Below are 27998 nucleotides of genomic sequence, written 5' to 3'. Positions count from 1 at the left end.
TCAGGAAGGCACCCTTTGTTCACTCTTCACATTGTTGACTTTGGTGGACTTCTTTCCCATAGCATGAACTCTAGATGAGAGAACTTTGCCACGAGGATCTATTTCTTCAACAATTGTTTTAACCATGGTGGCTTTAGATGAATCTAAAATGACATGTATACTGCAGCAATATGGATGCAACTAGAGTTTATCATACTAAGTGAAGTAAGTCAGAAAAAGAAAGACAAATACTATATGATATCACTTATATGTGGAATCTAAAAGATGACACAAATGAATCTACCTATGAAACAGAAACAGAATCATGGACTTGGAGAACAGACTCATGGTCGCCAAGGGGGAGGGGGTTGGGGAAGGGATGGACTGGGAGGTTGGGGTTAGCAGATGTCAGCTGTTATATACAGAATGGATAAACAACAAGGTCCTATTGTATAGCACAGAGAACTATATACAATATCCTATGATAAACCATAATGGAAAAGAATATAAAAAAAGAATGTATATATGTGTATAACGGAATCACTGCTGTACAGCAGAAATTAACACAACATTGGAAATCAACTATACTTCAATTAAAAAAAGAAAAAAGTAAAATGACACATATGAATTGTTAGAATTTATCAAATTCATAAAGAGGAAATAACTCATCACTTGAAACATATAGAAATAAACATTGAATGCTCAACACAGCTTTTGTTTACCTGATTTCCTGGTCCTCTATAGCCTTTTTTTTTTTTTTTGTGGTACGCGTGCCTCTCACTGCTGTGGCCTCTCCCGTTGCGGAGCACAGGCTCCGGACGCGCAGGCTCAGCGGCCATGGCTCACGGGCCCAGCCATCCAGCGGCATGTGGGATCTTCCCGGACCGGGGCACGAACCCGTGTCCCCTGCATCGGCAGGCGGACTCTCAACCACTGTGCCACCAGGGAAGCCCAACAATTTTAAAATGCTGTATGGATTGTAAAATTATCTTTTAATCAAGTTATTGAATTATTAAAATTGAAATATCAAAGAATTAGGATATTAAAATACATTTAAAAACCTGACTCTCTTCAATTCTTGATCATTAACCGTAAATAACAATAATTAGACAGGTAATTGGTGTAACAGGTCTACATTCTGCATATGTAAAGAAAATATTTCCAAAGGAACACTGTGTGACAAAAAAGGAAAGAAGATTTTTTTTTTTTAAACGCGTAAGTTTAAGTGGTTTCTCCTTTCCAGGAGGCGTCACCCCGGGCGATCCCACGTGGTTAACCGCACCTGCCCCACCTTTCTATTTCCACCAGGGGGCAGCGCTCACCTGCAAATGGGTGTTTCTTGGGGGTGACTTCGGCCTCCATCGCACAGGCCCTCAGCTGGAAATTATTACACCCCTGTTAAGAAGAAACCTCCCACATGCCGCGGAACAGCTGGGCCCGTGGGCCATGACCGCGGAGCCTGCGCGTCCGGAGCCTGTGCTCCGCAATGGGAGAGGCCGCAGCGGTGAGAGGCCCGTATACCGCAAAAAAAAAAAAAGAAGAAACCTCAACATTTATCTCTTCAAAGTCCAGAGCACAATGAATATAAAGACAAAATTTCCTTACATTTCTATCAAGATTTACAACTTCCAAAGGGATTTCTTGTATATTATCTTATTTGAACCTTACAATGAATCTGGGAATTAGGAAGAGAGGTTTCCTTCCTCTTATTTAAAGATGAGGAAACTGAAGAAAAGGACTGTTCAAGGATACACAGCGTCAAACTGGTGAGTCAGGCCAGAATGAGCCTTGAGATTCAGCGTGGGTCCTTTCAGTATATATAGTTATCTTAAGGTCAGGTAGAAAAGTAAAACTCAAACAATGCAAACATCCTTCTTTAATGAAAAGCACAAATGTATTTCTTACAGGAGTTTGGAGGTAAGGCTCTGGGTGAGGGGGTGTGGGTGGGGTTTAGGCCCAGTGCGGTTGGAGGGGGTCTCCGAGGGGGTCCCCGAGTGTAGGGGTGGGGCCCTGAGTAGGGGTGTAGGGGCGGGGCTTGGGCTCTGCACGGTAGGAGGGAGGCTCTGAGGGCAGAGGATTAGGCCTGGGAGCCCAACAGTGCCTAAGTGGACAGGGAAAGCACTGGCTGTGTTCCTTTCCTTTCCTCTGTGCCCACCGCCCCCCCAAGGGTCTCCCCCAGGGTCTCCCCTGTCCCCGCAGGACCCCTAACCGTGGGTGGGTCCCGCTGGGTGTAGGAACTCCCCGCCTCCCCCAGCCCCCCCTCAGGAGTGCCGGTCCTGTAGGTCCGGCCTTTACTTTTGCTCCCCCTTCCCCCCCTCCCACTCCCTCAGGACCTGCACGGCTGGAGGAGGCCTAGGTGAGCACAGGATCAGGCCTGGGATCTCAGCAGGCTTCTGGGCGCCCACGTGGGTGGGGGAAACCTGGTCAAGCTCCCTTTTGATCCACTGCCCTCCCAATGGTCCCCCAATTTCCCCCTTTGGGAGTGGGATTCCTTCCCCTCCCCCAGCCGGCCTCCGGGGCACCGGTCCCATCCCGCCTCCACTTCTCCTCCCCCCTTACGGCCCCCCCCCCACGCCTCACGTCCTACTGGTCACTGGGGGTGCCCCCTGTCCCCTTAGGTGTTCGTGGTCCCCCACTGGTGCCTCGTAGGTGCCCTAGTTGTGCAGAGACGCGAATTCCGCATCCTCCTAGCCCCCCATCTTGACTCCGCCTGCCCCACCCCCGCCTTCTTCTATGTAGCTTTTCAAGCCAACTACTAGTCCCTTTCCAGGGAGTCCATGTGGAGAAGTGCATATACTTGCAGTTAAGCAGATGTGTTTGAGTCCTGGCTTACTGTTTTCCAGCTTGGATAAGTATTAGTCATCTTCTCTGAGTCTCAGTTTCCTTATCTGTGAAACTTCCAAAAGATATTGGGAAAATGAATAAGAAACAAGTAATAGTGCCTGGCACATAGTAGGCACTCAACAAATGCTCGTTCACTCTCTTTGTTTTCCCTCTTACTCCCCTGCTTTAGCTCATAGTGGTCTCTGAAACTCTATTATACCTAATTATACCACACATTCACTCAAGAAATATTTATCGGATGCTAAGTGTGTCCCAAGGACTCTAACGGGACGATTATGGGCCCTTGATTTTTGACAATTGTCATGCATGCTTCTTGATCAAAGTTCCTTCTAAGCTCGACATCTGAGCATGCATTGATTCTAGATATTCACGCATATCCCAAACTGTCCAGAGTTGCCCTTGGACGAAATTGGGGAGTTGTTAAAGTTTGTCATTGACATTTCTACTCTCTTCTTTCATTGCTCTTTTCTTCTCTACGTCGAAATCTCTCTCTGCCTTTCATCTGAAGCCATGAGCTATCTTGTGTTTTAACTTTTTTTTTTTTTTGCTGTCTAAAGAAAAGATATGATACTGTTCATTTACATGAACAGAAATACAACCTTATTCACTGTGTGTTGTTCCGGGCACCCTAGCATTTGCATTTTGAACTTTTTCTTCAGTTGTGAAATAAGAGATGGTTCCTTGTAATAGGAATTTCAGTTATTGGTGAGGAGAAGAGAGGTTATTTTGGGCAGAAGTCTGTTGAAATCACAGTTGCCCACTTAAAAGGGCAACTTCTCAGGCTAAGCATTCTTTTTGAATGCACGTGGGGGAGTGGGCTGAAGAGAAGGCATGAACTTTCTTATTGCTTATTCCAAACACAGATCTCTTCCTGCTTCCATGCCCAGTTCTCAGACTTCTGTCCCTGGAGCCTGCTCTGAATTTCAGGAAGTTTCCTCGTCTTCAGACTCTCTCTCTGCCACTTCTTTTTCCTGTCTTATCTCCCAATCTACTTAAGATTCCCAAATGACCTAAGTGGAAGCTCTACACTACCCTGTTTCCTTGTGCTAGGATCTCCACTTCAGTCCACTGCACCCCATCCCCATAGCATGGGGATTGTTCTGCCTTTTCTATGTCGGCTTTCCATGGCCCCGAGAGCCCATGCTTTTGTTACATTTAGGTACGCAGGATGGAGGGGGTGAAAATGCATGGAAAGACAGAATAGTCTCAGCTTTCATCAGGGTTTCAAGAGTAGACACTGATTGTTGGGAACTTAGATTCAGGAGTGTTGTCTTTAGCATGTATCTGTTTCTGTAGCAGAGAGGAAGAAGAGAATTAAACTTGCACGTGTCACGAAAACTCTCAATGAAAACACTAATATAGCAATTTGAGAACCAATAAAATGAGAAAAGAGAAACTAGAAATTGTCTGCAGACATATAGTAATAATAATCTAATTCAGCAAATGGGTATTGTTTTTGAATTTTATTCTATTTATTTTTTATACAGCAGGTCCTCATTAGTTATCTATTTTATACATATGAGTGTATATATGTCAATCCCAATCTCCCAATTCATCCCACCACCACCACCCCTCCACCCTTTCCCCACCTTGGTGTCCATACGTTTGTTCTCTACATCTGTGTCTCTATTTCTGCCCTGCAAACAGGTTCATCTGTAACATTTTTCTAGGTTCCACATGTATGCCTTAATATACGATATTTGTTTTTCTCTTTCTGACTTACGTGACTCTGTATGACAGTCTAGATCCGTCCACGTCTCTACAAATGACCCAATTTCGTTCCCTTTTATGGCTGAGTAATATTCCATTGTATATATGTACCACATCTTCTTTATCCATTCGTCTGTCGCTGGGCATCTAGGTTGCTTCCATGACCTGGCTATTGTAAATAGTGCTGCAGTGAACATTGGGGTGCATGTGTCTTTTTGAATTATGGTTTTCTCTGGGTATATGCCCAGTAGTGGGATTGCTGGGTCACGTGGTTATTCTATTTTTAGTTTTTTAAGGAACCTCTATACTGTTCTCCATAGTGACTGTATCAATTTATATTCCCACCAACAGTGCAAGAGGGTTCCCTTTTCTCCACACCCTCTCCAGCATTTGTTGTTTGTAGATTTTCTGATGAGGCCCATTCTAACTGGTGTGAGGTGATACCTCATGGTAGTTTTGATTTGCATTCCTCCCATAATTAGTGATGTTGAGCAGCTTTTCATGTGCTTCTCGGCCATCTGATTTCTGTGCATTAATTTTGTATCCTGCTAATTTACCAAATTCACTGATTAGTTCTAGTAGTTTTTTGGTGGCATCTTTAGGATTATCTATGTATAGTATCATGTCATCGGCAAACGGTGGCAGTTTTACTTCTTCTTTTCCAGTTTTTATTCCTTTTATCTCTTTTTCTTCTCTGATTACTGTGGCTAGGGCTTCCAATATTATGTTGAATAATAGTGGCGAGAGTGGACATCCTTGTCTTGTCCTGATCTTAGAGGCAATGCTTTCAGTTTTTCACCATTGAGAATGATGTTTGCTGTGGGTTTGTCATATATGGCTTTTATTATTTTGAGGTAGGTTCCCTCTATGCCCATTTCCTAGAGACTTTTTATCATAAATGCGTGTTGAATTTTGTCAAAAGCTTTTTCTGCATCTATTGAGATGATTGTATGGTTTTTATTCTTCAATTTGTTAATATGGTGTATCACATTGATTGATTTGCATATATTGAAGAATCCTTGCATCCCTGGGATAAATCCTACATGATCATTTTATATGATCCTTTTAATGTGTTGTTGGATTCTGTTTGCTAGTATTTTGTTGAGGATTTTTGCATCTATATTCATCAGTGATAGTGGTCTTTAATTTTCTTTTTTTGTAGTATCTTTGTCTGGTTTTGGTATCAGGGTGATGGTGGCCTCATAGAATGAGTTGGGGCGTGTTCCTTCCTCCGTAATTCTTTGGAAGAGTTTGAGAAGGATAGGTTTTAGCTCTTCTCTAAATATTTGATACAATTCACCTGTGAAGCCATCTGGCCCTGGAATTTTGTTTCTTGGAAGATTTTTAATCACAGTTTCAATTTCATTCCTTGTGATTGGTCTGTTCATATTTTCTATTTCTTCCTGGTTCAGTCTTGGAAGGTTGTGCTTTTCTAAGAATTTGTCCATTTCTTCCAGGTTGTCCATTTTATTGGCATAGAGTTGCTTGTAGTTGTCTCTTAGGATGCTTTTTAAATATTTTCTTGGGTCCTTTCTCTCTCTGGAACCCCTTTAATGCAAATGTTGGTGCATTTAATGTGGTCCCAGAGGTCTCTTAGGCTGTCTTCATTTCTTTTCATTCTTTTTTCCTTATTCTGTTCTGCAGCAGTGAATTCCACCATTCTGTCTTCCAGGTCACTTATCCGTTCTTCTGCTTCAGTCATTCTGCTATTGATTCTTCTAGCATATTTTTCTTTTCAGTTATTGTATTGTTCATCTCTGTTTGTTTGTTCTCTAATTCTTCTAGGTGTTTGTTGTTTAATTCTTCTAGGTCTTTGTTAAGCATTTCTTGCATCTTGATCTTTGCCTCCATTCTTTTTCTGAGGTCCTGGATCATCTGTACTATCATTATTCTGAATTCTTTTTCTGAAAGGTTGCCTATCTCCACTTCATTTAGTTGTTTTTCTGGGATTTTACCTTGTTCCTTCATCTGGTACATAGTCCTCTGCCTTTTCATTTTGTCTATCTTTCTGTGAATATGGTTTTCCTTCCACAGGCTGCAGGATTATAGTTCTTTTTGCTTCTGCTGTCTGCCTTCTGGTGGATGAGGCTATCTAAGAGGCTTGCGCAAGCTTCCTGATGAGAGGGACTGGTGGTAGGTAGAGCTGGGTGTTGCTCTGGTAGGCAAAGCTCAGTAAAACTCTAATCTGCTTGTCTGCTGATGGGTGGAACTGGGTTCCCTCCCTATTGGTTGTTTGGCCTGAGGCGACCCAGCACTGCAGCCTACCTGGCTGTTCGGTGGGGTCAACTGCGGACTCCAGGAGGGCTCACTCCAAGGAGAACTTCCCAGAACTTCCACTGCCAGTGTCCCCATCCCAACAGTGAGCCACAGCACCCCCCCTCCCCGCCTCTGCAGGAGACCCTCCAACACCAGCAGGTAGGTCTGGTTCAGTCTCCTATGGGGTCATTGCTCCTTCCCCTGGATCCCAGTGCACACACTGCCTTGTGTGTGCCCTCCAAGAGTGGAGTCTCTGTTTCCCCCAGTCCTGTCGAAGTCCTGCAATCAAATCCCACTAGCCTTCAAAGTCTGATTCTCTAGGAATTCCTCCTCCTGTTGCCCAATTCCCAGGTTGGGAAACCTGACATGGGGCTCAGAATCTTCACTCTACTGGCTGAACGTCTGTGGTATAAGTGTTCTCCAGTTTGTGAGTCACTCACCAGCAGTTATGGGATTTGATTTTATTGTGATTATGTCCCTACGACCGTCTCATTTTGGATTCTCCTTTGTCTTTGGTTGTGGGATATCTTTTTTGGTGAGTTCCAGTGTCTTTCTGTCAAGGGTTGTTCAGCAGTTAGTTGTGATTCTGGTGCTCTTGCAAGAGGGCGTGAGTGCACATCCTTCTACTCCGCCATCTTGAACCAATCTCAGCAAGTGAGTATTGAGTGCTGACCCTACAAAGCTATTTGACCTCCAGATCCACTTTCCAACTTTCTCCATCCTGCTCTCTGCTCCAGGAGGGTAGCTGCCCTCTGTCCTTCATTATCTTTGCCCAGAGGGGACCTAATCAGGAAACTGGAGGGAGGTAAGAGGATGAGTTTGGGGTGTTTATTCCCCTGGCATCTCCTACATGTTGGCTGTGGCCTTTCATAAAATGCACAGCTCCTCTCAAGGTGGCCCTCTTTATATAACTTTCCCTTTCTAACTCACCTCCCTTCATCCCTCTGCACGTGGGGGTCATAAGCTACTCCCGGTGGTTTCCCTACATCATGCCCACACTTTTGCAAATAGTCCTTTTATTAAACCCTTTTAGATTTCCCCTAGTTCCAGTGTGTAAGCTGTTCCCTGCTCAGACTCTGCAGTATGGTAGGACTTGTATAAACTTTTTGTCCTCCAGGAAGTTAATAGGAAAATGAATAATTGCAATGCCACGGTTAATAAATACTTATCAAGGTGTAAGCTCTTTGAAGGTAGAGACCCCATATTATTCATGTTTCTTTCTTGATACTTAGCATCGTGCTAGGTGTAAGCAGGTGCTTACCAGTGTGGAGGTAAAAGTGGATGTATGTATAATGGGTGGGAGAGTGGAGATGGAATTGAGCAACTGTTCCAGGATGCTCCAGGTAGCCTTCACAGTGGCAGTCATGGCAGTCATAACAGACTGTTTGCCTTAAACAAAGGAATTTACTAGAAGAATATCAATGGCTTCTAGAATCAAAAGAGGCCAGGAGAACAGGTCTGGAAGAACTTGGGTGCTCTGTACGGCTAGTTTTCCGAAACCACAACAAAAGTCACACATTTAATATGAGTGGGGCATCCTCATGAACAGCCCTTGGCTTTGGTTTCTTTAAGGTGTATTGACACAGGTTTCTGGATACATGTTGTATTCACTCTATGGAAGCTTTCTGGGCTTCTTTCTTCCAATCTTCCTCTCAGAAAGCCTGCTCACTGCTGCAGTTAAGGTAGGAAGAAAGAAAATCTCAGCTGTGATCAGGTAATAGAATAAGAGGAGATCTAATCCTCCATGACACCCTATGTCTTGGGACTACAGAAACCAGCTCAGCTCTCTGTCCCTGGCCTTTTCACTAAATGAAAGGCAGGGTAATGAGGGCAGTAGGTGAGAACAATAGTTAGGTTACAAGAGTCAGCAGGAGTTAAGTAACAACAGCAGATGAGTTAAGTAACAGTGGCAGATGAGTTCTTCCCCTGAAGAGCCAAGCATGCGTGCAGCAGTGGGGCTGCTTTTGCTGAGTGTGAGAGAGGGTGTTTCCCCATCTCTGAGGAGGAATAGAAGAAGCAGAACCTACTGAAGTTTCCATCATTGAATCTGGACCTTTGTTTTGCTGCCCTCTTCCTCTCCCACCTCCCTTAGTAACCCTGTGCTCTGAAGTTGCTCCCCAGTACCCTAGAGCTGCATCCCAGTTGAGTTTGTCCTCCCCTGATAGGTTCCATTTCCCTAACTTCTCCTTCCCTTCTGAAACTTTTCAGCTTTTGTGGGAACAGGTGTTAAGAAGATAACTATCTGGTTAGTCTAAGGTGTTACTTACCAACAAAGGTGGGTAGAGGTGGAGAAGTAGTCACCAAAACTATTTACATTAAAAATGTACCTTTTATCTAAGTGAAATTTCAGGCAGTGTGATGATGAAAATTTTGGAGAAAAGACTTTTCTGTATTCTTTCAATAAATACAATTTGACTATTAGATCAGCTGAATCAGGAAAGAGGGTAACAAGGTTTTTTGTTTGTTTTTGTCTGTAGGTCTTTCTTCCTCACCTGGAAGGAAGGGGAAGTGCCCTGGCTCCGATTTCCCCACTTTTGTGCGTTGACCACGGTTTATATACCAGAAATTTTACATGGGTCCTGAAGATGCAAAGGTAGGTAAGATGTGGTCTTTGCTCTAAAGGAAGCCATATCTTGGGGGCAGAGGGTAGGGGGTAATACAAAAATAATTGCAAAATAGGATGAAAAGTTTAATAATACAGATTTATATGAAGCACCCCAAAAAGAGAAACCAGCCTCTGGAGGACTTAGGGAAATTCATTTGAATGGTGTCTTAAAAAAATGAGTGGGGAAAAAATTTTTCTAGGCAGAGGGACCAGCATATGTAAAGGAGGTGTAAACATGCATGACATATTTGAACAACTGTGAAAAGTTTGGTTTGGCTAGGGCATAAAATTTGTATGAGTGAGTGCCAAGAGATAAGCCTGGAAAAATAGGTTGGGGGCAGATGGGGAAGGATTTTTAATGTCATTCTAAGGAATTTGGACTTGGTCCCATAGTCAGGGGGTGGACCATTGAAGGTTGCTAACCAGCGAATGAACATACTCTTAATTTTTAGAAAGATAACATTATTGGCAGTGTACTGTATGGACTGGAGGGAAACTGGAGGCAGGGAGATGAGAAAGGAGAATTTGCAAGGGTCTGTGGGGAGTGTAAGAAACAATGACAACTTCAAGAAAGTTGCAGTGGGGTGGTAAGAAGGGAAAGTTAGAAGATATAGAAATGGTGGCATTTGACTATTGACTAGTTACAGGTTGATGAATGAGAGGGAGGAAACCTTAAATGACAAGAGGTTTCCAGTTTTGGACTGTGGGGAGTGCCACTAACTAATATGGGAAAGCCAAGGAGGAGCAGGTTTTGTAGGAAAGATAATGAGTCCAGGATAACAAAGATTAGGGATGAAGCACCTGTCAACACCCAGGTATAGATATTCCATAGGCATTTGCAATGTGAGTTCTGGGATTCAGAAACTGTGGCTAGACTTGGAAGTTTTAGTGGCAAAGAGCAACTGTGGAATGGGATGAGATAAATTTCGGCATGTGGACAATCCAGCCACTAGAGAGGAATTGCCTAGTGTGGGGCAAAGATGTTTCACCTAGCCTCAGTAAGATCTGGGGGAAGTGTTCCTCAAACCTCTGCTTGGATCTGTGCTTATGCAGCAACTTTATGATCCCTAACTCATCCTACAAAGTAAGCCTTTAGCAGGAAAGCGAGTGATCAGGAAAGAACACCTTTCTGATGTTTATCTTGAACATCTGGAAAGAAATGTCCCTTAGTGTTAACTAATAAACTGGAATTCTAATCTATACATTAGTATTGTATGAATACAATCGTTGTCAGTCTGTCGTCAAGTGCCAGGTCACCTTTAGGTATACTGGTAAAGTCAAGTTTCTGGACATGAAAGGCTGAGAGGGACCGATTCTAGGCTGTAGAAAGTTTTTCAAAGTCATTCTTATCTATATTTTAAAAAAACCCTCTTGATAATCAGTCTTGTGGGTAGCCTTCTGTCTGCCTCATGTATTCCCATATCCTCCATTAGGAATACTGTCAGTAAGCATTACTTTCAACAGTTAGCTGGTAAAGAATATAGAGCTTGTATAGGCTCAAGAACTGATGATAAAATAGTTTTAGGAAACGTGTAGATTAGAGATGACAAGCACAAAGCATGCTTGCTACCACTCTTCTGTCCTGTATTCGTGGTAGTGACGCTCTATGCTGCTAAGCCTAGACTGACTCTAGGACTTTTCTTAATGACATTAATGCAGGAAGTCACGACCGGTGGCCTAGACTGGATCCTTGTGAGGTAAAACTCTGCCCTGTCTAGTTTAGATGGGTTGTTAGGGATTCTGGCCATCAAAATTACAGAAGTCAGCTGGAAAGGACCTAAAGGATGGTTCATCTTTTGAGTTTCTGAGCTGCTCTAATTACTAAAAAGTTTGTCTTTATATTGAACTGAAATCTGCCACACAATATAGCTTGCATTTTGCCACATGGAACTTAGCTTTGGAGTCTTTTAGATATTTGAAGAGGGATACTTGGTCCTTCTAAATCTTTTATTCTCTAAGCAAAAGGGTCACCAGTTTATTCAGTTGTTCCCGAGATGACACTTCTGTTATCACCTAGGTTGCCATAACTTGGATCACTTCCAAATTTGCAGGATTTATCTGGCCTCTTTTTTTTCTGTCTCTAGTATTAGTTCAAGGAATATAGATATATATTTACTCATTTAAGCAATGCACGCTAACTGTGTTCTTTTCCACTGCATCACCCTCCAGCATAATATTACTTCTGGAGATACAATGCAGTGCGGAATTTCTTGTTTTCCTATTAATTCGATAGAAATTATTTAAACTTAATAACTAATCATTAGTAACAAAATTCTCCCCTTCTCTTGGTTTCAGGGCTTGCTTTCAGAATGGCTCAGGTGCCTTGAACATACTTCAGTAGAAACTTGTTTTAGTCACTTTTTGGGTTCACCCTCTTGTCTTGGGTGTGGGACCAAAGGCTTGTCCCTCAGCTAGTTTTGCTTGTGGTGTTGATTAACGAGTTGGCTCCTAAGCTGTAATTATCTTCCTCCTTCAATTAAAATTACATTTGTATATTACAACATGAGCTATTGCAAAATCGAATAACTCACGTTGGATCTTTATTTCCCTCTAAGCAACTTCCCCTGACAGTAGATGCTTTTTTCTTCTGTATTGTTAGGTGCTGAGGACATTCTTCCTGATAAAGATCGATCAGTGGGCACTTTGCAGTATCGCTTTTTTCTGTTTTCCTGTGTCCTCACTTGCTGTTATATAGTGATTAAAATACACTATATTATTACTTCCAGCTTAGAGAATTTCGAGAGACACATGAACTAGGACCATACTGATAGGACAGCATAACTGGTGCCAATGAAATATTCAATCAACATATGCTTTTATTTTAAACTGTGCCAAATGATGGGCTTGTTTAATAGTTGTGTGTTTTTTTTTTTTTGCGGTACGCGGGCCTCTCACTGTCGTGGCCTCTCCCGTCGCGGAGCACAGGCTCCGGACGCGCAGGCTCAGCGGCCATGGCTCACGGGCCTAGCCGCTCCGCGGCATGTGGGATCTTCCCGGACCGGGGCACGAACCCGCGTCCCCTGCATCGGCAGGCGGACTGTCAACCGCTGTGCCACCAGGGCAGCCCTGATTAATAGTTTTAACTGGATCTTATCTAATACTTTCCCACGAGTTTTTCAATCATTTTGACAATGTGTAAACTGAGCGTGATGTTTCCAAGCAGCACTTCAACCAACATGTATTTGGCACACCTACATTCTGCCAGACCCTGCATTAGTGCTGGGAATTTATTTCTGGTTGGCCAAAAATACATGGTCCAGCCTTTGAAGAGGAATGAGGCACATCAACTCATCTAAAAATAAAGTTCGGACCACCATGGTCAAAGAACATAGGGTTCTCAGAAGAAGCCCTCTTAGTCTTGTAGGGAAGCATCCCAGGGGAGTTGCTCTTTGCTCCTGTTTCTGCCTACCCACTTCCACTTAACACCACACATGGAGATTTTATGCACTCATCTAGGCTCTGCTCAAATGCTTCTTCCGCCAAAAGAGTGGCCCTGGTCCTCATGCCCCAGCCCTGTGTATTCTCTCCCTTTTCCAACCTTCTCTGGTCCCTCATCTGCACTTTCTCTCATAGGTACGTCTCTTTATACCTCAAGGTAAGTTTATTTGCATATATGTGTATGTTTGCTCACTGTTGTTTCCGTAATGCCCAATAAATATTAGTTCGATTGAAAGAAAAGACTATTTTAGATAGAACACCTTGGTTAAATAAGGAGGAACAAGTTCTATTTTGGTCTAGATTGCCAGGAGTATTAAGATTTTAGACTTAATTTTTTTTTTCACGGAAAGCCAGTCTTCTATCAGTTGGTTCAAGAGAACTGCTTTGTATCCATAGTTAGTTGATTGCCTGTGCACAAACCATACTCTAACGATGAATACGAGGATTCTGAGGTTGTTTCTACAAATGAACATTTGCTTCTACAAATAAACATTAACGGACACATTTTTTTCCTTATAAAGACTTCGCAGGAATCAAGTTACTCTATTTTGTGAAAACAACTCCTAGTACTCTTTACATAGATGGGAAAAAGTCCTCAGGTTAATTTGCTTAAGAAAAAGTCATGTATTAAATGACTGCTTATTGAAACTGAAGATCACTTTTTACTGAGTCATCAGCAACAGTGTACTGAGCAATACGATTTGTATCAGTACGTCTTGCGAAATTGCCAAGTCAGGAGTTGCATATATATTTTTTAAACTTTAATAACTTTATTGAGATATAATTCACATACCATAAAACTCACCCATTTAAAGTGTACAATTCAGTAGTTTTTAGTATATCCACAGAGTTGTGTGGGCTGGTTTATTTTATTTTAAAAAAGGAGTTATGTATTTTAGATAAAACATTCATGTCTCCATTGAGGGTCAAGTATCTTAAAAGTTTTCTGAAAATATTAATAGAATCCAATGAATTTCTCAGTCAAATGCAAACAACTTCTTAATGGGGTTTTAGTCCCTGACAGCATAATTCCTTTGTTAATATTTAAGGAGAATTCAGTGAGATTCATTTCCATGTGACTCATACATTTGAAAAAATAACCAAAAGTAATAGATTCAAATTAAATATATTCAGAGCATCCTCTTAATGTCTCCTATGTGATGGCAACTGCTGAGCCTCTGTGCATTGATGGCCGTGTGTTTGCATTTTGTAAGCTTTATATATTTACTCTGAATTTTGCAATCTATTGCATGGGTGTAAAGCATTGCATTTACTCAGGATTTTACTATAAGTTATACTATGCTTGTCAAAGGAAAAAACCCCCTAAGACTATGAATGATAATCCCCAAGAGCCCTGAGGCTTTCCTCAACCTGTTTTCTATGCCCTATATTTACTTGTTGAATGAATGAATAAATAAATGGATGGATCTAGGAGACATGGAGCCTGACCTAGTTGAAAAGCTACAATTGAAGGATTTTTAGACCAGCACTGATGGTGGAATAACTTTACTTGGATTGTTTAGCTAAAGTTCAGTTTGAGATGCATAAGTCTGTTGAAATAGTCCTTTCTTATTTGGTGATTTTTCTCACCAAATCAAAGATAACTTAAAATGACCCAAAACATCCTAAACGGAGATAAGTTATCATGACGATATAAGATGTCTGGATATATGTGCATATAGCAAGTGTTTTATAATGCACATTACACATTTTTGGGATGTAGTTTTATATGATTAAGTTTTCAGGGTGCCAATATGTTGGAAAATGCAGCTGATCAACAAATCATTGTGTAACCTGCTGCTTTAGCTTGGTATCGTGGGAATTACAATATTATATTGTCCTTTAACTCCTCAGAAATCATCTCCTCTGTTTGCTGTACATCCTGGAGATGACAGATAATGCCAATAATGAGGAAATGTTCACTGGGTTCTCCTCCCTGCTGAGACCTACCTTCCCCTAGAACGATTCTCATCTTCCCACTGGTTAACATGCGGGTCTCCTTGCGCTCTCCATCTCTACAAGCTGTAAAAACATCTGCCAAGTCATGTAGGAGAGGGAGAGATTCCACTGAAGGCTTCAGTGGGGAATTGAGTCAAACTCTCCCACCCTCACATCACCCCTTGGAGGACTTTTCCTTACCCTCAGCCTCTGCCTCCTGAGACAGGAAAACTAAATGTCATTGTTTTGCTTTATCTCTAACACCACTGTCCAGTGAATTCTGTATTACATAAAATTCTGGACCTAATTCTGCAGTTTTTGCTCCAGGATTATCTTTTGATTAGATGCTGATTGTATGTGTTTGTTTTTTTTAAAAATAATGATGAAAATTTATCTTATTTTTTATCAGCCTATTCAGTCACTTATCAGGTAAGAGAGGGAAGTTTGACATCAAAATTGCTCTGTCATTCAGAACCAGCACATAAGGCTGTTTAAAATGAGTGTTTAGTGAAAACATCTTAAAGCACCTTGGAGTTACTTTTACTTAATGAAATATGTAATATAAAATGTAACTAAATATTTAAGATGATCATACTTTAAAAATATGCCCTCAAAATATTTAAGAGTATGGATTGCTCCTTTTAAAACTTATCAAACCCAGGGACTTCCCTGGAGGTCCAGTGGTTAAGACTTCGCCTCCCAATGCAGGGGGTGCGGGTTTGATCTCTGGTTGGGGAGCTAAGATCCCACATGCCTTGGGGCCAAAAAAACAAAACATAAAACAGAAGCAATATGGTAACAAATTCAATTAAAAAAATGGTCCACATCAAAAAAATCTTAAAAAAAAAAACCTTATCAAACCCATGAAAATGAATGAGGAAGTGTCATATCTTCTAGAAGGAATTGACTAAGCCTCTCACACCTGTTAAATAATCAGCATATACCACGTGTGGAGCAATATCACTTTTGCCAATTAGAAATGATGATGACTTTATTCCATTTGCACCAATGCAACAAAGAAAAATAATGTATGAAACCTTATCATGCATTACCTTAATTCATAAAAACTGTGGTCATTTTCACTGGACTATGTAAAGACTTATCTATAAATGGTGCTAAGTAAATATTTGTTGAATTAATGAATACACAGATAAGTGAATATGGGATGCCCCACATGTATCCATAAGTATACAAACTGGACGTTGTTTAAAACAATTAAAATTACACTCCAACTGGTTAAAAAAAGTTGTATTTGCAGCTATGTTCATTTGAAGCGTGAAACTGCAGGCTTAAGTGATTTTTAAAAATCCCAGGATATTTTCAAATAAATGAAATATTTCAAAATGGATACACTTTCCTCAGCAGAAACTTCATGTATATATAGTTTTAGGAAATGGGTTCCAAGCTGATAACTAAAATGAATATATTCTGACCAGCCAAGTTCACAATACCCTGTGTTTATGGTATTTTTCATGAGAATTTCCACATGCTGGGCTAACATGATTATATGTGATATTGTTATTGTCTTTTTGTGAAGGTAAATCATCTCAAGTTCAGTAACTTGTTTTGAGTAAAATACTAACTCACTGAATGAGGCCTGAAATACCATCTGGTTTCTATCTGTTAGACCCCATTGCCTCTGCATGGACTGTTTTATTTACAAGTCTGCTTTCATGATTTTGAAAAAAAAATGCATTTCTTTAAGAATATATGCATAGTGAAACATAAACAATGGCATGTTTTAGCAACTAAAAATCCACAGTTAATTTAATTTGAAGGAAGACCAGAGTGCAAGAATGGTTTCTAAAAGACCTGGTGGCCCTGTGTTTGCATTCTATAGAGTTTAAATATTTACTCTGAATTTTCCAACCTAATGCATGTGTGTAAAGCATTGCACTTACTCAGGATTTTGCTAACAGTTATAACACGCATGTTAAAGCAAAAAAAAAAAAAAAAAAAAAACCCTGAAGATTGTGAATGATAATCCCCAGAAGTCCTAAGATTTGCCTCAACCTGTTTTCGATGCCATCTGTTTACTTGTAGAACCCTCCCCTTCAATCTGAGCAGTGGCGTTAACATTAGTATCTTAAAGTTCTGACATGATTTCAGCTTACAAAGCTCTTTCACAGAAATTGGTCTTTTTGAGGCTCGCAACAGCTTGCGATGTAGGGAGGATAAATATTTTTACACCAATATGTCCTGTGAGAAGATTTGACCTCTTAGCAGTCAGCTAAGGAGACATATTTCAGGGGGAAAAGAAAATTGTACATTTCTTTTTTGAAATTGAAATTGTTTGGGAGTTTGCATGAAGAGAAGGAAAAGAATAAATAAGTCTAGGGGTCTGAGAGGAAATCTGCAAATTAATTTCTTTAGTTGTAGAGAAACTTTGTTTTTTCTCTCTATAATAATAACAGCTACCATTGAGTTAGTGCTTATTCTGTGAAATGTGAATTAACTCACTGAATCCTCGTAAAAATCATGGTACTATTATTGCCTTGGTTTTTACAGACCAAAGAACTGAAGAACAGAGGGGTAAATAAAACCAGTGGAAAATGGCAGAGCTGGAACCCGAACCCAGGCATCAGCCTCAGCGTCTGTGTTTTTAACTACTGTGCTCCGTCGTGTGCTGGTTTAAACCAGCTCTCTAGGGGAATACATAAGTAGAGCCCAAGTCCCATAGTGTAGATATTCCCATCATGGCCAGTTTCAAGTTACCAATGATTTAATAGCCAGCTTGGGAAATTCCTGAATTTTTTTTTTTTTTTTTTTTGCGGTACGCGGGCCTCTCACTGTTGTGGCCTCTCCCGTTGAGGAGCACAGGCTCCGGACGCACAGGCTCAGCGGCCATGGCTCACGGGCCCCGCCGCTCCGCGGCATGTGGGATCTTCCCAGACCGGGGCACGAACCCGTGTCCCCTGCATCGGCAGGTGGACTCTCAACTACTGCGCCACCAGGGAAGCCCAAATTCCTGAATATTTATCAATCAGCACTTAAGAGCAGGTGCAAACCTGCCCTAGCACATGATTGATTATCCTACATGGCCTCTTCATGCTTTCAACACAGCATTGTCATGAAGACAGACTATTAAATTACTATTGTTATTTAAAAATCAACTTTGAAATATGATTTACATGCAATAAAAGGTACTCGTTTTAATTGTACAGTTTGAAGAATTTTGACTAATGGATATACCATCACCATAATCAAGATACAGAACATTTCCATTAATCTTAAATGTTTTCTTGTGACACTTCCTAGTTAACCGGTTAACCCCCACTTCACCAACCATTTCAGACCAGGCAACCACTGATCTGTTTTTCTTTTTCTTTTTCTTTTTTTTTTTGGCCACGCGACATGCAGATCTTAGTTCCCGGACCAGGGATCAAAACCTTCCCCCCTGCATTGGAAGTGTGGAGCCTTTACCACTGGACCACCACCACTGATCTGTTTTTTATTTTTTTAATTTATTTTTTAATTTGGCTGGTCAGGTCTTAGTTGTGGCACGTGGATCTTTGTTGTGGCATGCGAGATCTTTCATTGCGACCTGCAGGCTTCTCTCAAGCTGTGGTGCATTGGCTTCAGAGCGCGTGGGCGGGCTTCTCTCTAGTTATGGCACAGGGGCTCCAGAGCTCGCAGGCTTAGTTGCTCCCCGGCATGTGGGATCTTAGCTTCCTCACCAGGGATCGAACCCCAGTCCCCTTCATTAGAAGGCGGATTCTTAACCACTGGACCACCAGGGAAGTCCCCACTGATCTGTTTCATGTCACTGTGGTTTAGATTTTTTTTCCCCCAAGAGTTTCCTATAAATGGAATCATATACTATATATTCTTTTGTGTCTAGCTTCTTTTGTTCAGCATAATGGTCTTGAAATTCATCCATGTTGTTTTTGTGTACATCCTTATTTATGGGTAGGTTGTATTCTATCATATGGATGTACCATAATTTATCCATTCACCAGGTGATTATTTTTCAACTGTGAATTCTGGTCATAAAAAAATCCTTTTATAAATATGTTGCTGAATGTTGCAGCCATAGCTTTTATTAAAAAGTTGTAGTGATGGAGAGGATACACTTAATTAGGAAACTAATGGTTTTTAGTTTGATATTGAGTTTATGATACTAATATTAAACAATGACATTTTAATCTTAGATCCAGTACCAAGATTTAAGAAACATTTACTACCCCATTAAAAAGCCATTTACTTAGGTATATGAATACATTTTTTTCATTCGATGTTTGAGTATATTTTTAAAAGACTAGGTAGTTCAGACTGGCTGTCTGGTTCTCTACACTGTAAATAACTACTAGCTTTCTTTTTTACTTTATGCCTTATAGAACTTGCCTCTTTACTGGTGGACTTTCTGGAAACTAATACCACTTATTTAAATAAGAAAGTGTTAATTTATTAAGTTGATACTTTTAAACAGGTTTGCTTTTTTCTTCTCTTTTCTTTCTCTCTTTCTTAAAACAAACAAACAAACAAACAAATCCCAAACCCATTTTGTAGTATCCAGCGTATCTCAAGTGGCTTCAAAAGCAGGGTTAACTTTTTTTAAGGTTCATATCCTGAGATTCCAGTAGGTGGCACTCTTACAAAGCCTGAAGATTTGACTGCTTTGGCAATGCGTGATCGTTTTTTAGACGGTTCCCTTTTTACTGTGACCTACTTGCAAATCCATTTGTTCTGGATAACTAAAATTCATTTTCCCTCTAATTGTCAGAGTTGCATATACTGTTTGTTAAGCATTTAAAAAATGTACAAAAGAAAAAATATTCTTCAAACACCTTGATGAATTTCCAAGAGATAACCACTCTAACAATTTAGTATATACAATATTTTCCAGAACTTTCTCTAGCCTACCCGCACAGTAGATGCAGATAAATGTTAAAATTTAAGTTAATAAAATTTTAGATTTTAAAATAATCATAATGATATGCTTGTCTTTGTTTTCTGATCCTGTACCTGGGTTTTTTCTTATGAGTTATTTTCCTTTAAGACAGACCTCTCATTTCTGCAATTCATTAATTGCTGAGTCCGAAAGGACCTTTTACATCTGTGTTGAATTAGGGCTTGTGGTGTAGTGAATGAGGCCTAGACTTTCATGATAAGGATTCTATGCTAACTGCATTTCTTGGCAGTGAGAGTAGGGTAAAGAGAACTTAAACAATAAGAAATCTAATGCTTCCTTTGCCAACTGAAGACTGTAGAATATTCTAAGATTTTATCAGATAGCAGGCTCAGCGGCCATGGCTCACGGGCCTAGCCACTCCGTGGCATGTGGGATCTTCCCGGACCGCGGCACGAACCCGTGTTCCCTGCATGGGCAGGCGGACTCGCAACCACCGCGCCACCAGGGAAGCCCTAGGATTGTGAGTTTTAACTTGCTGGCTATTCCAGGAGATGCTAGCTATTGGTTCTTCAGTGGGAAATTTTGTGAAATCACTGATTTTTTTAAAATACATTTTTCTCCCACAGTATAACTTAAGGGCAGCCAATTTCCCCCAGAATGAGCAAAATCCAAGAGGCCAAGCCAGACAGAAATGCTTTTGTGACCTAACCTTGGAATTCACACACTGTCACTCCTTCAGTAGGTCTGCTTTACTCCTTGTGGAAGGGAACAATGCTCAGGGACATGAGTACCAGGAGGTGAGGCTCCTTGGACCATCTTGGAGGTTACCACAAGGAGTGGTTACTTTATCTATTTATTTCATTGAGGTATAATTGACATATACCATTATATTAATAGTGTTGGGTATACAACGTAATGATTTAATATTTGTATACATTGGGAAATGGTCACCACAATGAGTCTAGGTAACATCCATCCATAGATGGTTACTTTAAAGCCATGGGATTAGATGAGGCCGCCTAGGGAGCGTGTGTAGAGAGAGAAGACAATAGGATTAAGTGAACATTTAGAAGTCACAAAGAAGAGTCCGAGAAAAAGCTTCCAGTGAGGTGATGCCTTTGGGAGCCCAGTAGAGAAAATATTCCCAAAAGAAGGGAAGGCTGAGAAACTAGGATAATAGCTAAGAGATGACCACCGACTTTATACATGTGCAAAATCCCTTTCTCCTTGGAGTTTCACACAATTCAGATGTAGTTGTAAGGAAAACGGATGCAGTTTAAAGCAGTAACTATTTGCAGCCACTTTTGAGTACCAGGAAGTGGCATCATTTATTACTTGGGGGCTGTGGAGCTTGTGCAGGAAAAGACCTTGATAATCTCTTTAGGTCTGAAAGGTAAGGTTCTCCTAGCGTCAGTTCTGGAAGGTGAGGTCTAGACAGAGAGCTGAATTGCCGTGCGTAATAAAGTAAGATGAATGGAGCATCTGAGATCACTAGCAAATTTAAAAAGAAGTGTGACTTCAGAAAGCTGCATACGGAAGCGAGTCAGCTGAAAATGACATCATAATCTTCTGTGGGCTTTTGCACCCAGTGCTGGAATGCCTCCAGGTTTGCCTGACCCTCTCCTCTCCTTTCTGCTCCTTTGACGCTCCTTGCTCATCAGTTCCTCTGGTTTCTCCATAACATTTTGGTTACACACAGTAAATAATAATAGGACACAAATATCGAGTACTTCTAAGTGCCGGGGACCGTTCCTACTGTTTTATGTATGTTACCTCACTTAATCTTCACAAACTCACCCCACTTTAAAGATCAGGAAACAGAAGCAGGCAAGAGGTTGAGTTACTTGCTCTTAAGTATTAGGGTCAGAATTTGAACCCAGTCTGGCTTCAGAGATCAGGCTCTTAATTGTTAAATCTTGCTTTCGTTCTCCTTTTAGGGTTTTGAATTTGGCAACCCAGATTGAACCACAGTCTACTCAGGCTTAGACTTTGGCCACCTTCTGCCCCAACCCAGAACATGATATCTGTTATTGACTTGTGGGTCTACCCCACCCCAATAGAAACCCCACCCTGGGCCTTGCTGGTGCCCAATAGGAGGAAGGCCATCAAAGCAGCGTTTGTTTACGCCCCTGTGTCCTTTCTTATGTGCTTCCTCTGTTCCCTTTCTCCCTTCTCTGCCTGGTTGGTTTCTGTATGAAGCATTTGCTTGCCTCCTCACAAATTTTTCTTCCTCCAAGCGTCCTTTGAACTTCCATCCGCCCTATCTCACTGTATCACTGTTCCCAGTAGATGTCTATCTCTGCCCTCAATTGGGAACTCCTCCAGGCAAGGACCATATCTTTATTCACCTTCGAGGCTTGAGTTGGGCACACTATGGGAGTTCATTAGTGTTTCTTGATTGAATGAAAGAAAGTGCTAGAAAAAGAACAGGACAAATGTTATCCCGTGTAGTGCACAATACAATTTTTTTTTGTAACCTTGATGGGCTGATGTAAAAAGGAAAGAACTTCTAAAAGAATCTTCTTAACTTAATCTCCCACTTCAACATCTTTATCTCAGTGTTTATCTTTTTTTTTTTTTTTTTTTTTTTTTTTTTTTTTTTTTTTTTTTGGCGGTACGCGGGCCTCTCACTGTTGTGGCCTCTCCCGTTGCGGAGCACGGGCTCCGGACGCGCAGGCTCAGCGGCCATGGCTCACGGGCGCAGCCACTCCGTGGCATGTGGGATCTTCCCGGACCGGGGCACGAACCCGTGTCCCCTGCATCGGCAGGCGGACTCCCAACCACTGCGCCACCAGGGAAGTCCTCTCAGTGTTTATCTAATACTAATAACGAGTATTTCACAAACCTCTCTCTACGCCCTTGACACTATTGTTGGAGTCAAGGAGGTACACACTTCACATTATTACCATTCATCTTTTATTAAGATTAACTTTTTAAAAACATGCTACTTGATCAAAGTCCGGTGATTAAAAATATGTTCCAGGTCACTAGAAGAAAGTTTATTAAGACTACTCTAGGTCCAGAAAGATGTGAGGCAATTTTGATTTGTTATAAAGACCAACATTTCCACAATTATTTGTAATTAAATTTTGTTTCAGAAGGCCAAAAAAGGCTCAAAGTGAATAGGGAATCCAAAGAAAATCAAACAAACAGAAATCGAGATTGAACTAATGTATCATCTTACTCTAAAAGGAATAATTTCTACTTGTAAATTTCTTGTTCCTAAGGAAACAATCATGGGGCAGATCTTGTGAGATTTTATATTATTTCTTCGATTTCCTGAACTTGCAAGGAGACCACCTCACCATTCACCACTTCCTGCACAGTTGTCTTGATTTTTCGGGCTCTGGTAGGGTCTAAAGATAAAAATGGAACAAAGAGGGCAAAAGTTAGTGTTTCAAATACTCATCTAAAATTGGTTGTTTAACTTAAGCTTCTAAGTTAGGTATTGACTGATACAGTCCATCAAATTTAAACTTTCAAAGGTGACTTTTGCATTCTAAACGAAATGCATTTTATTTAATAAAATTTAAAAAGTGTTTATGATTCTCATAATACTTTGTAGATTTTTTTTTTCCTTCCTGAGCTTGCCAAAAGTTTTACCACAGAACAGCCTACTCATTTTTCTGCAGGAACGCATAAATATTTTTTCTTTGCTCTGAATACAAATATACTTTAAGTTTAAATTAGTAATAACGCCGCAATATTCAATGAGATCTTACAGTTTTAGTCATTAACAGATGTGATTCTGACTTATTGCAAGTGCTTCTTAGGGAATCTGCATACCTTTGGAGGAATCGGTTGACGGGGCTTGAGAGTTGGAGGCTGTCACAGAGGAACTTTCATCCAAACAGTCACTGTAAAGGAAACAAGGGAGCTGATATCACCTGATGCTTTCTGGAAGGAGAGGGAATAAGGAATTTGCTATTTGAGCTTAAAAAATGGCCAACTGGAGAAAGTATTATACATTTCTTGATTAAGAAAGATTGAATGATGCACCCTGAGAGCAATCAGCTAGTGCAGTGTGCCTTTGCTTTCAAACCCTGCCTAAAATGGGCTCTTAAAGTGAAGCAAACTGGCAACTAATGGAAGACCCGGTTTCCTGATTTCCAGTCCTGAATTCTTCCCACTAGTCCAGGCTGTTATTACTTTCGGAAAGTTCGCTACAGTAGGTCTGAGGTGATTGCGTGGCTGTGGTTTGATGTCATTCTCAGCATCGGGGCATTAACATCAGGACTCGGACGGTGGATTTTTCTAATACTCATCGGCAGGATGCCTCTGTCTGCGACGCCATTGTTCATCCCAGCGTTTTATTAACTTTTATCAGGGAAGATAACGGGTGACAACACTTTGCAAAATGTAGAGCATTTAACAAATCTAAGGCATGTCTTTACTAGATGTGCTATTTTCTGTCAGCTAAAGAACCCTTCCCACTTCTATTGCCCCCAAACTGCATCAGTGTCCACGGGCCGTCAGCCATTGAGGTTATTTTCAGCCTCGGTTATCTATTCACCCTTGGGCTTCTCCGTCCAGCAGGCGGCGGTAGGTCTCGATCTCCAGCTCCAGATGGGCCTTGATGTTCAGCAACAGCTGGTAGTCGGCGCTCTGGTGCTCGGCGTCGCAGCGCACTTGCCGCAGCTGCTCCTCCACGTTGCCGATGAGCTGCTGCACCTGGGACAGCTGGCTGCAGTAGTCGCCCTCGGTTTCGGCCAGCGAGTCGTCCAGGGATTTCTTCTGCACGGGGGAGGGAAATGGCACAGACGTAACAATGGAGGGGACCGAAATGCGGAAGGCAGCCAATGGCCTTACTAATTTGGATGCAACATTTCCTTTGCAAGGCGAAAGGAAGCCGCGGCTTTTGGCGCGCGCCGTACCGTGGCGAGCTGGGACTGGAGCTCGATCTCCAGGGTTTGAAGCACGCGCCGCAGGTCGGTGACCACGCTCTTGCTGGACTGAAGCTCCTCGGTGTTGCTGCTGATCTCCTTCCTGAGCTCGGCGCTCTGCCACAGCAAAGAGGGGGGAGGGGACGTGAGCCAGCCCTGCGCCTCTCCCCGGTCTTTAATGCAAGTGTATCAACGCCTTTTGTCTTTGTTAGTGGTACCTTTTCAACGAACCAGGCTTCCGCATCCTCCCGATTCTGCTGGGCTATGGCTTCATACTGCCCCCGCATGTCGTTAAGGAGGCTCGTGAGGTCCACTCCGGGGGCAGCGTCCATTTCCACGCTGACCTGGCCTGGGCCGCCGGCCCGGAAGCTTTGGAGCTCCTGGGGACAGCGAGTGAGAGAGAGGGGCGCAGGGGCCCATTGTCACTTTCGTGGGCCTCTTCCTCCACAAAACATAGTTGGTATAAAGACAAACCTGTCAATATAATATATTCAAACATTTTTAACCTAAAATTCGTATTTTTATTCTGTTTTTGAAAGAACTTAAGACACTTTCACGGGCCCCTAAACTCACCACGGGTCCCGGGTGCTGTGCCTACCATGCCTGATGGATGATGAGTTGGCCCCGCTTCTTGGGGCTCCACAACCTTTACAAGAAGGGAAGGCCTGGTGGAAAGGTACCCGGGGTTTTCAACTACAGCTGCCAAACGGAGGGCTGCAGACGGTCCCTGGGCTTGCCCACTGTCTGTACCATAGTCATTGCTTTACGGTGGAAAGCTCTTCAGGAGTCTAGTGCCAGGGTCATGCGTGATTACTTATATACATTGTGGTGTATCAGAGTTCCATGTGTGTATTACACTGGGTATAATTCGTTTCTCTAACATATATAACAGTCTGTATTATTGGTAGACTTTTATTTTTGAACTTTAAAAATACTATATCTTTTTCTTGATAAGTATCTCCTTTTATTTTCTATGAGAAAAAGATTAATTCTTCAATCCTTCCAGAATGTTTTTCACTAGATAGCGCAAAGTCAGCCTTTTAACCTTTTTTCCCTAGGTAATGAATAAAAATACTATATTTTAAGAAATCACTAAATCAGGACAATTAAAATTCTGATTGTCCTTACCAAATGATGAAAATGACAAAAAGTGCCTCTCACGTGTTAAACTTTAACAGAAACCACCACCACAACTTCAAAACAAATGGTCATCTTAACAGGGAGATAGTGTATCATGCATATCTCTTCTAACTCCAGGTTTATAAATTTGAAATTGTAATTTTTGAGTCTGGTGGAAAAAAGCAGCTTAGAGAACTGTGTTTTCTGGCTCACCTCTTCGTGATTCTTCTTCCGGTAGGCCAGCTCCTCATTCAGGGTCTCGATCTGCGTCTCCAGGTCGGCTCTGGCCAGGGTCATCTCGTCCAGCACCTTGCGCAAGCCGTTGATGTCGGCCTCCACGTTCTGGCACAGGGCCAGCTCATTTTCGTATCTGAAAACCAAGTGCAAAGCAGTCCAGGGAATCAACACACCCATTTGAATAAGCCCCCTGCGATCTTCAGGGCTGTTTTGCATATAAATTTAGCAGCATTGTAATGCATGAGACTGTTTTTGCTTTTCTAACTTTTTCTGTTCCTTTTTTTAAATGACAGGTTGCTACTCAGTGGGAGAGAAGTGAAAAAATTAGGAAGTGATACTTTTCTACCAGCAGTAGCACCGCATCCCAGGCTACCTCTTCCCCTCTGGCTGGCTGCCTTGGCTATGAACAGTAAGTAGCAGCCCCTCTCTAGGTGGAGTTTCTGATGGAATCCTAAAAGCGGTTGAAAATTAGATAATAATTAGTCATCTTGCTTAACCTTTATTCATGGTTTAATTTAAAACAGTGATACTTCTTTAGTGACTCGTACTAAGGTTCAGGATCATCACCACTGCAACATCCTGTGAGGAAATTCTGCAGAGCAAAAAGGACATTAGTATTCTCTCCTTATGTCTGAGGGTGGTGTATGGGAAAGGAGGAGGCAATATAAAAATAAATGCCTGGTTAATATTTTAGTTGTATGTGTCATCGGGAAAAAGGTCACTTCATTTAACGCCCAGGCAAAAACATTATTAATTCATTTTGATGCATGGAAGACTGAGGTTTAGGACGCTGGTGGAATTATCATGTCGCAACATGAGTCAATAACAAATGTCGAATATGAAAATCCATAGCCTTGGGTTTAAGTACTTTATAACTAAGGACGTGTAATGTGAATTGTGTTTGAATCTCGTTACTTTCTGATAGAATGCCCAATGTGAATTTACCAAAACATTAAATGTATGGAGCATGTGAACTGCAGAAGGTTGGAAATATTTGCCATCAGTGAAGGCAGGAAAATAGAGAAAAAGAAGAGATCCTGGGGCATGTCAGTCATCATTAGTCTTTCTTTTATTCTACTCACTTCATTCTGAAGTCTTCGGCAGCCAGTCTCGCATTGTCGATCTGCAAGAGCAGCTGTGCGTTTGCGGTGCTGTCAGAAATGATCTGGCCAAACAGGGGAAGACACACAAAGTGAGGTCATACAAGATAGTGTTTTGCAAATATATCTTTGACAGGAAAATTTTAGGTGATGTTGTAATGCTATTTTATTAAGGGTTTAAGGCAGTTAACTTTTAAAAGAAAGTATGTATAGAGAATATTATTTAAAAATTAAGAAACATACATTTCCCCCAGAAACGGTAGTGTAAAAAACAATCACTTTATGGTAAATGATAAAATGAAACTAAATATCTTAAGATGAGAAATTATTCCAAATACAGTTGACTGGAAAGATATCTAAGTTTTAGGTGATTTATGACTGTAAAATATTGAAATAGCAAAAGAGAAAAGTAAAAAATAATTCCCAAAGGCCCTCTAAAAAGCCATTTTGTTACCTTATTCCTGAGGTCTTCAATCAACAGATGATATTTACTATAATCATTCGGTGGGTCTCCAGATCCTCGTATTTCGTACCATTCTCGAATTTTGTTTTCTAGGTCAGCGTTAGCCTCTTCTAGAGCTCGAACCTTATCCAGGTAGGAAGCCAATCTGTCATTAAGATTTTGCATAGTTTCCTTTTCTGATCCAGAAAGAAGGCCTCCATCGTTGCCAGAGAGAATCCCTAGCGAGCCCCCTCCTGGGCTTCCCCCAAACCCAATCCCCAGGCTCCCAAAGCCACCTCCCCTGGCTCCTCCATAACCAGCGCCCAGTCCTCCCGCAAAGGAGCTTCCAGAGCCACCACCAAAGCCAGAACTAGAAGCAAACATGGAAGCAGCTGAAAAGCCTCCCCCATAGCTGCCTCCAAAGCCGAAGGCACTTCCCCCGTAGCTGCTTCCAATGCTTGAGGCAGAAATGCCCCTGGCTCTGCCCAGTGTCCCACTTTGGGAGGACAGCCACTGGGGCATCCCAGAGGTGTGCGCGGAGAGTGACATGGTGCTTCTCGAGAGACCCACAGCCAGGGATGGTGCGGTGTCAGCA

The 27998-nt window shown here is 41.7% G+C and overlaps 1 protein-coding gene across 3 annotated transcripts; it reads right to left on the bottom strand.

The window, feature by feature from the left end:
• LOC112397950 (keratin, type I cytoskeletal 12-like) lies at positions 1 to 27967 on the bottom strand. 3 transcript variants are annotated; one of them, XM_024742302.1, is made up of 9 exons: positions 27416 to 27604; positions 26944 to 27026; positions 25838 to 25994; positions 24724 to 24885; positions 24497 to 24622; positions 24136 to 24356; positions 23361 to 23387; positions 8843 to 8865; positions 1 to 143 (listed from the first exon to the last, which is right to left on the bottom strand). In XM_024742302.1, the coding sequence occupies exons 1-9, from the start codon at positions 27587 to 27589 to the stop codon at positions 1 to 3; spliced, it is 1116 nt and encodes a 371-aa protein (XP_024598070.1). In that variant the 5' UTR covers positions 27590 to 27604. The 3 variants fall into 3 exon arrangements, with proteins under 3 accessions (XP_024598070.1, XP_024598064.1, XP_024598055.1); XM_024742296.1 differs by lacking the exons at positions 8843 to 8865; positions 23361 to 23387 and adding an exon at positions 697 to 753 and having other exon boundaries at positions 1 to 145; XM_024742287.1 differs by lacking the exons at positions 1 to 143; positions 8843 to 8865; positions 23361 to 23387 and adding exons at positions 22676 to 22978; positions 23409 to 23479 and having other exon boundaries at positions 27416 to 27967.
• Between the last annotated feature and the right edge of the window lie 31 nt (positions 27968 to 27998).

Source organism: Neophocaena asiaeorientalis, unplaced genomic scaffold (assembly GCF_003031525.2).
Source record: "Neophocaena asiaeorientalis asiaeorientalis breed wild unplaced genomic scaffold, Neophocaena_asiaeorientalis_V1.1 scaffold1, whole genome shotgun sequence".
Taxonomy (NCBI): Eukaryota; Metazoa; Chordata; class Mammalia; order Artiodactyla; family Phocoenidae; genus Neophocaena; species Neophocaena asiaeorientalis.
The sequence above is the reverse complement of the archived record's forward strand: the minus strand, read 5'-3'. Positions and strand labels throughout refer to the sequence as shown.

Excerpts from the sequence above, each read along its gene's own strand:
- LOC112397950 (XM_024742287.1), bottom strand. The coding sequence starts at position 27,952 with ATGTCACTCTCCGCGCACACCTCTGGGATGCCCCAGTGGCTGTCCTCC. Across the intron at positions 24,623-24,723 it reads AAGCCTGGTTCGTTGAAAAG|AGCGCCGAGCTCAGGAAGGA; the intron begins GTACCACTAACA and ends TTGCTGTGGCAG. Across the intron at positions 24,357-24,496 it reads TCCAGTCCCAGCTCGCCACG|AAGAAATCCCTGGACGACTC; the intron begins GTACGGCGCGCG and ends TCCCCCGTGCAG.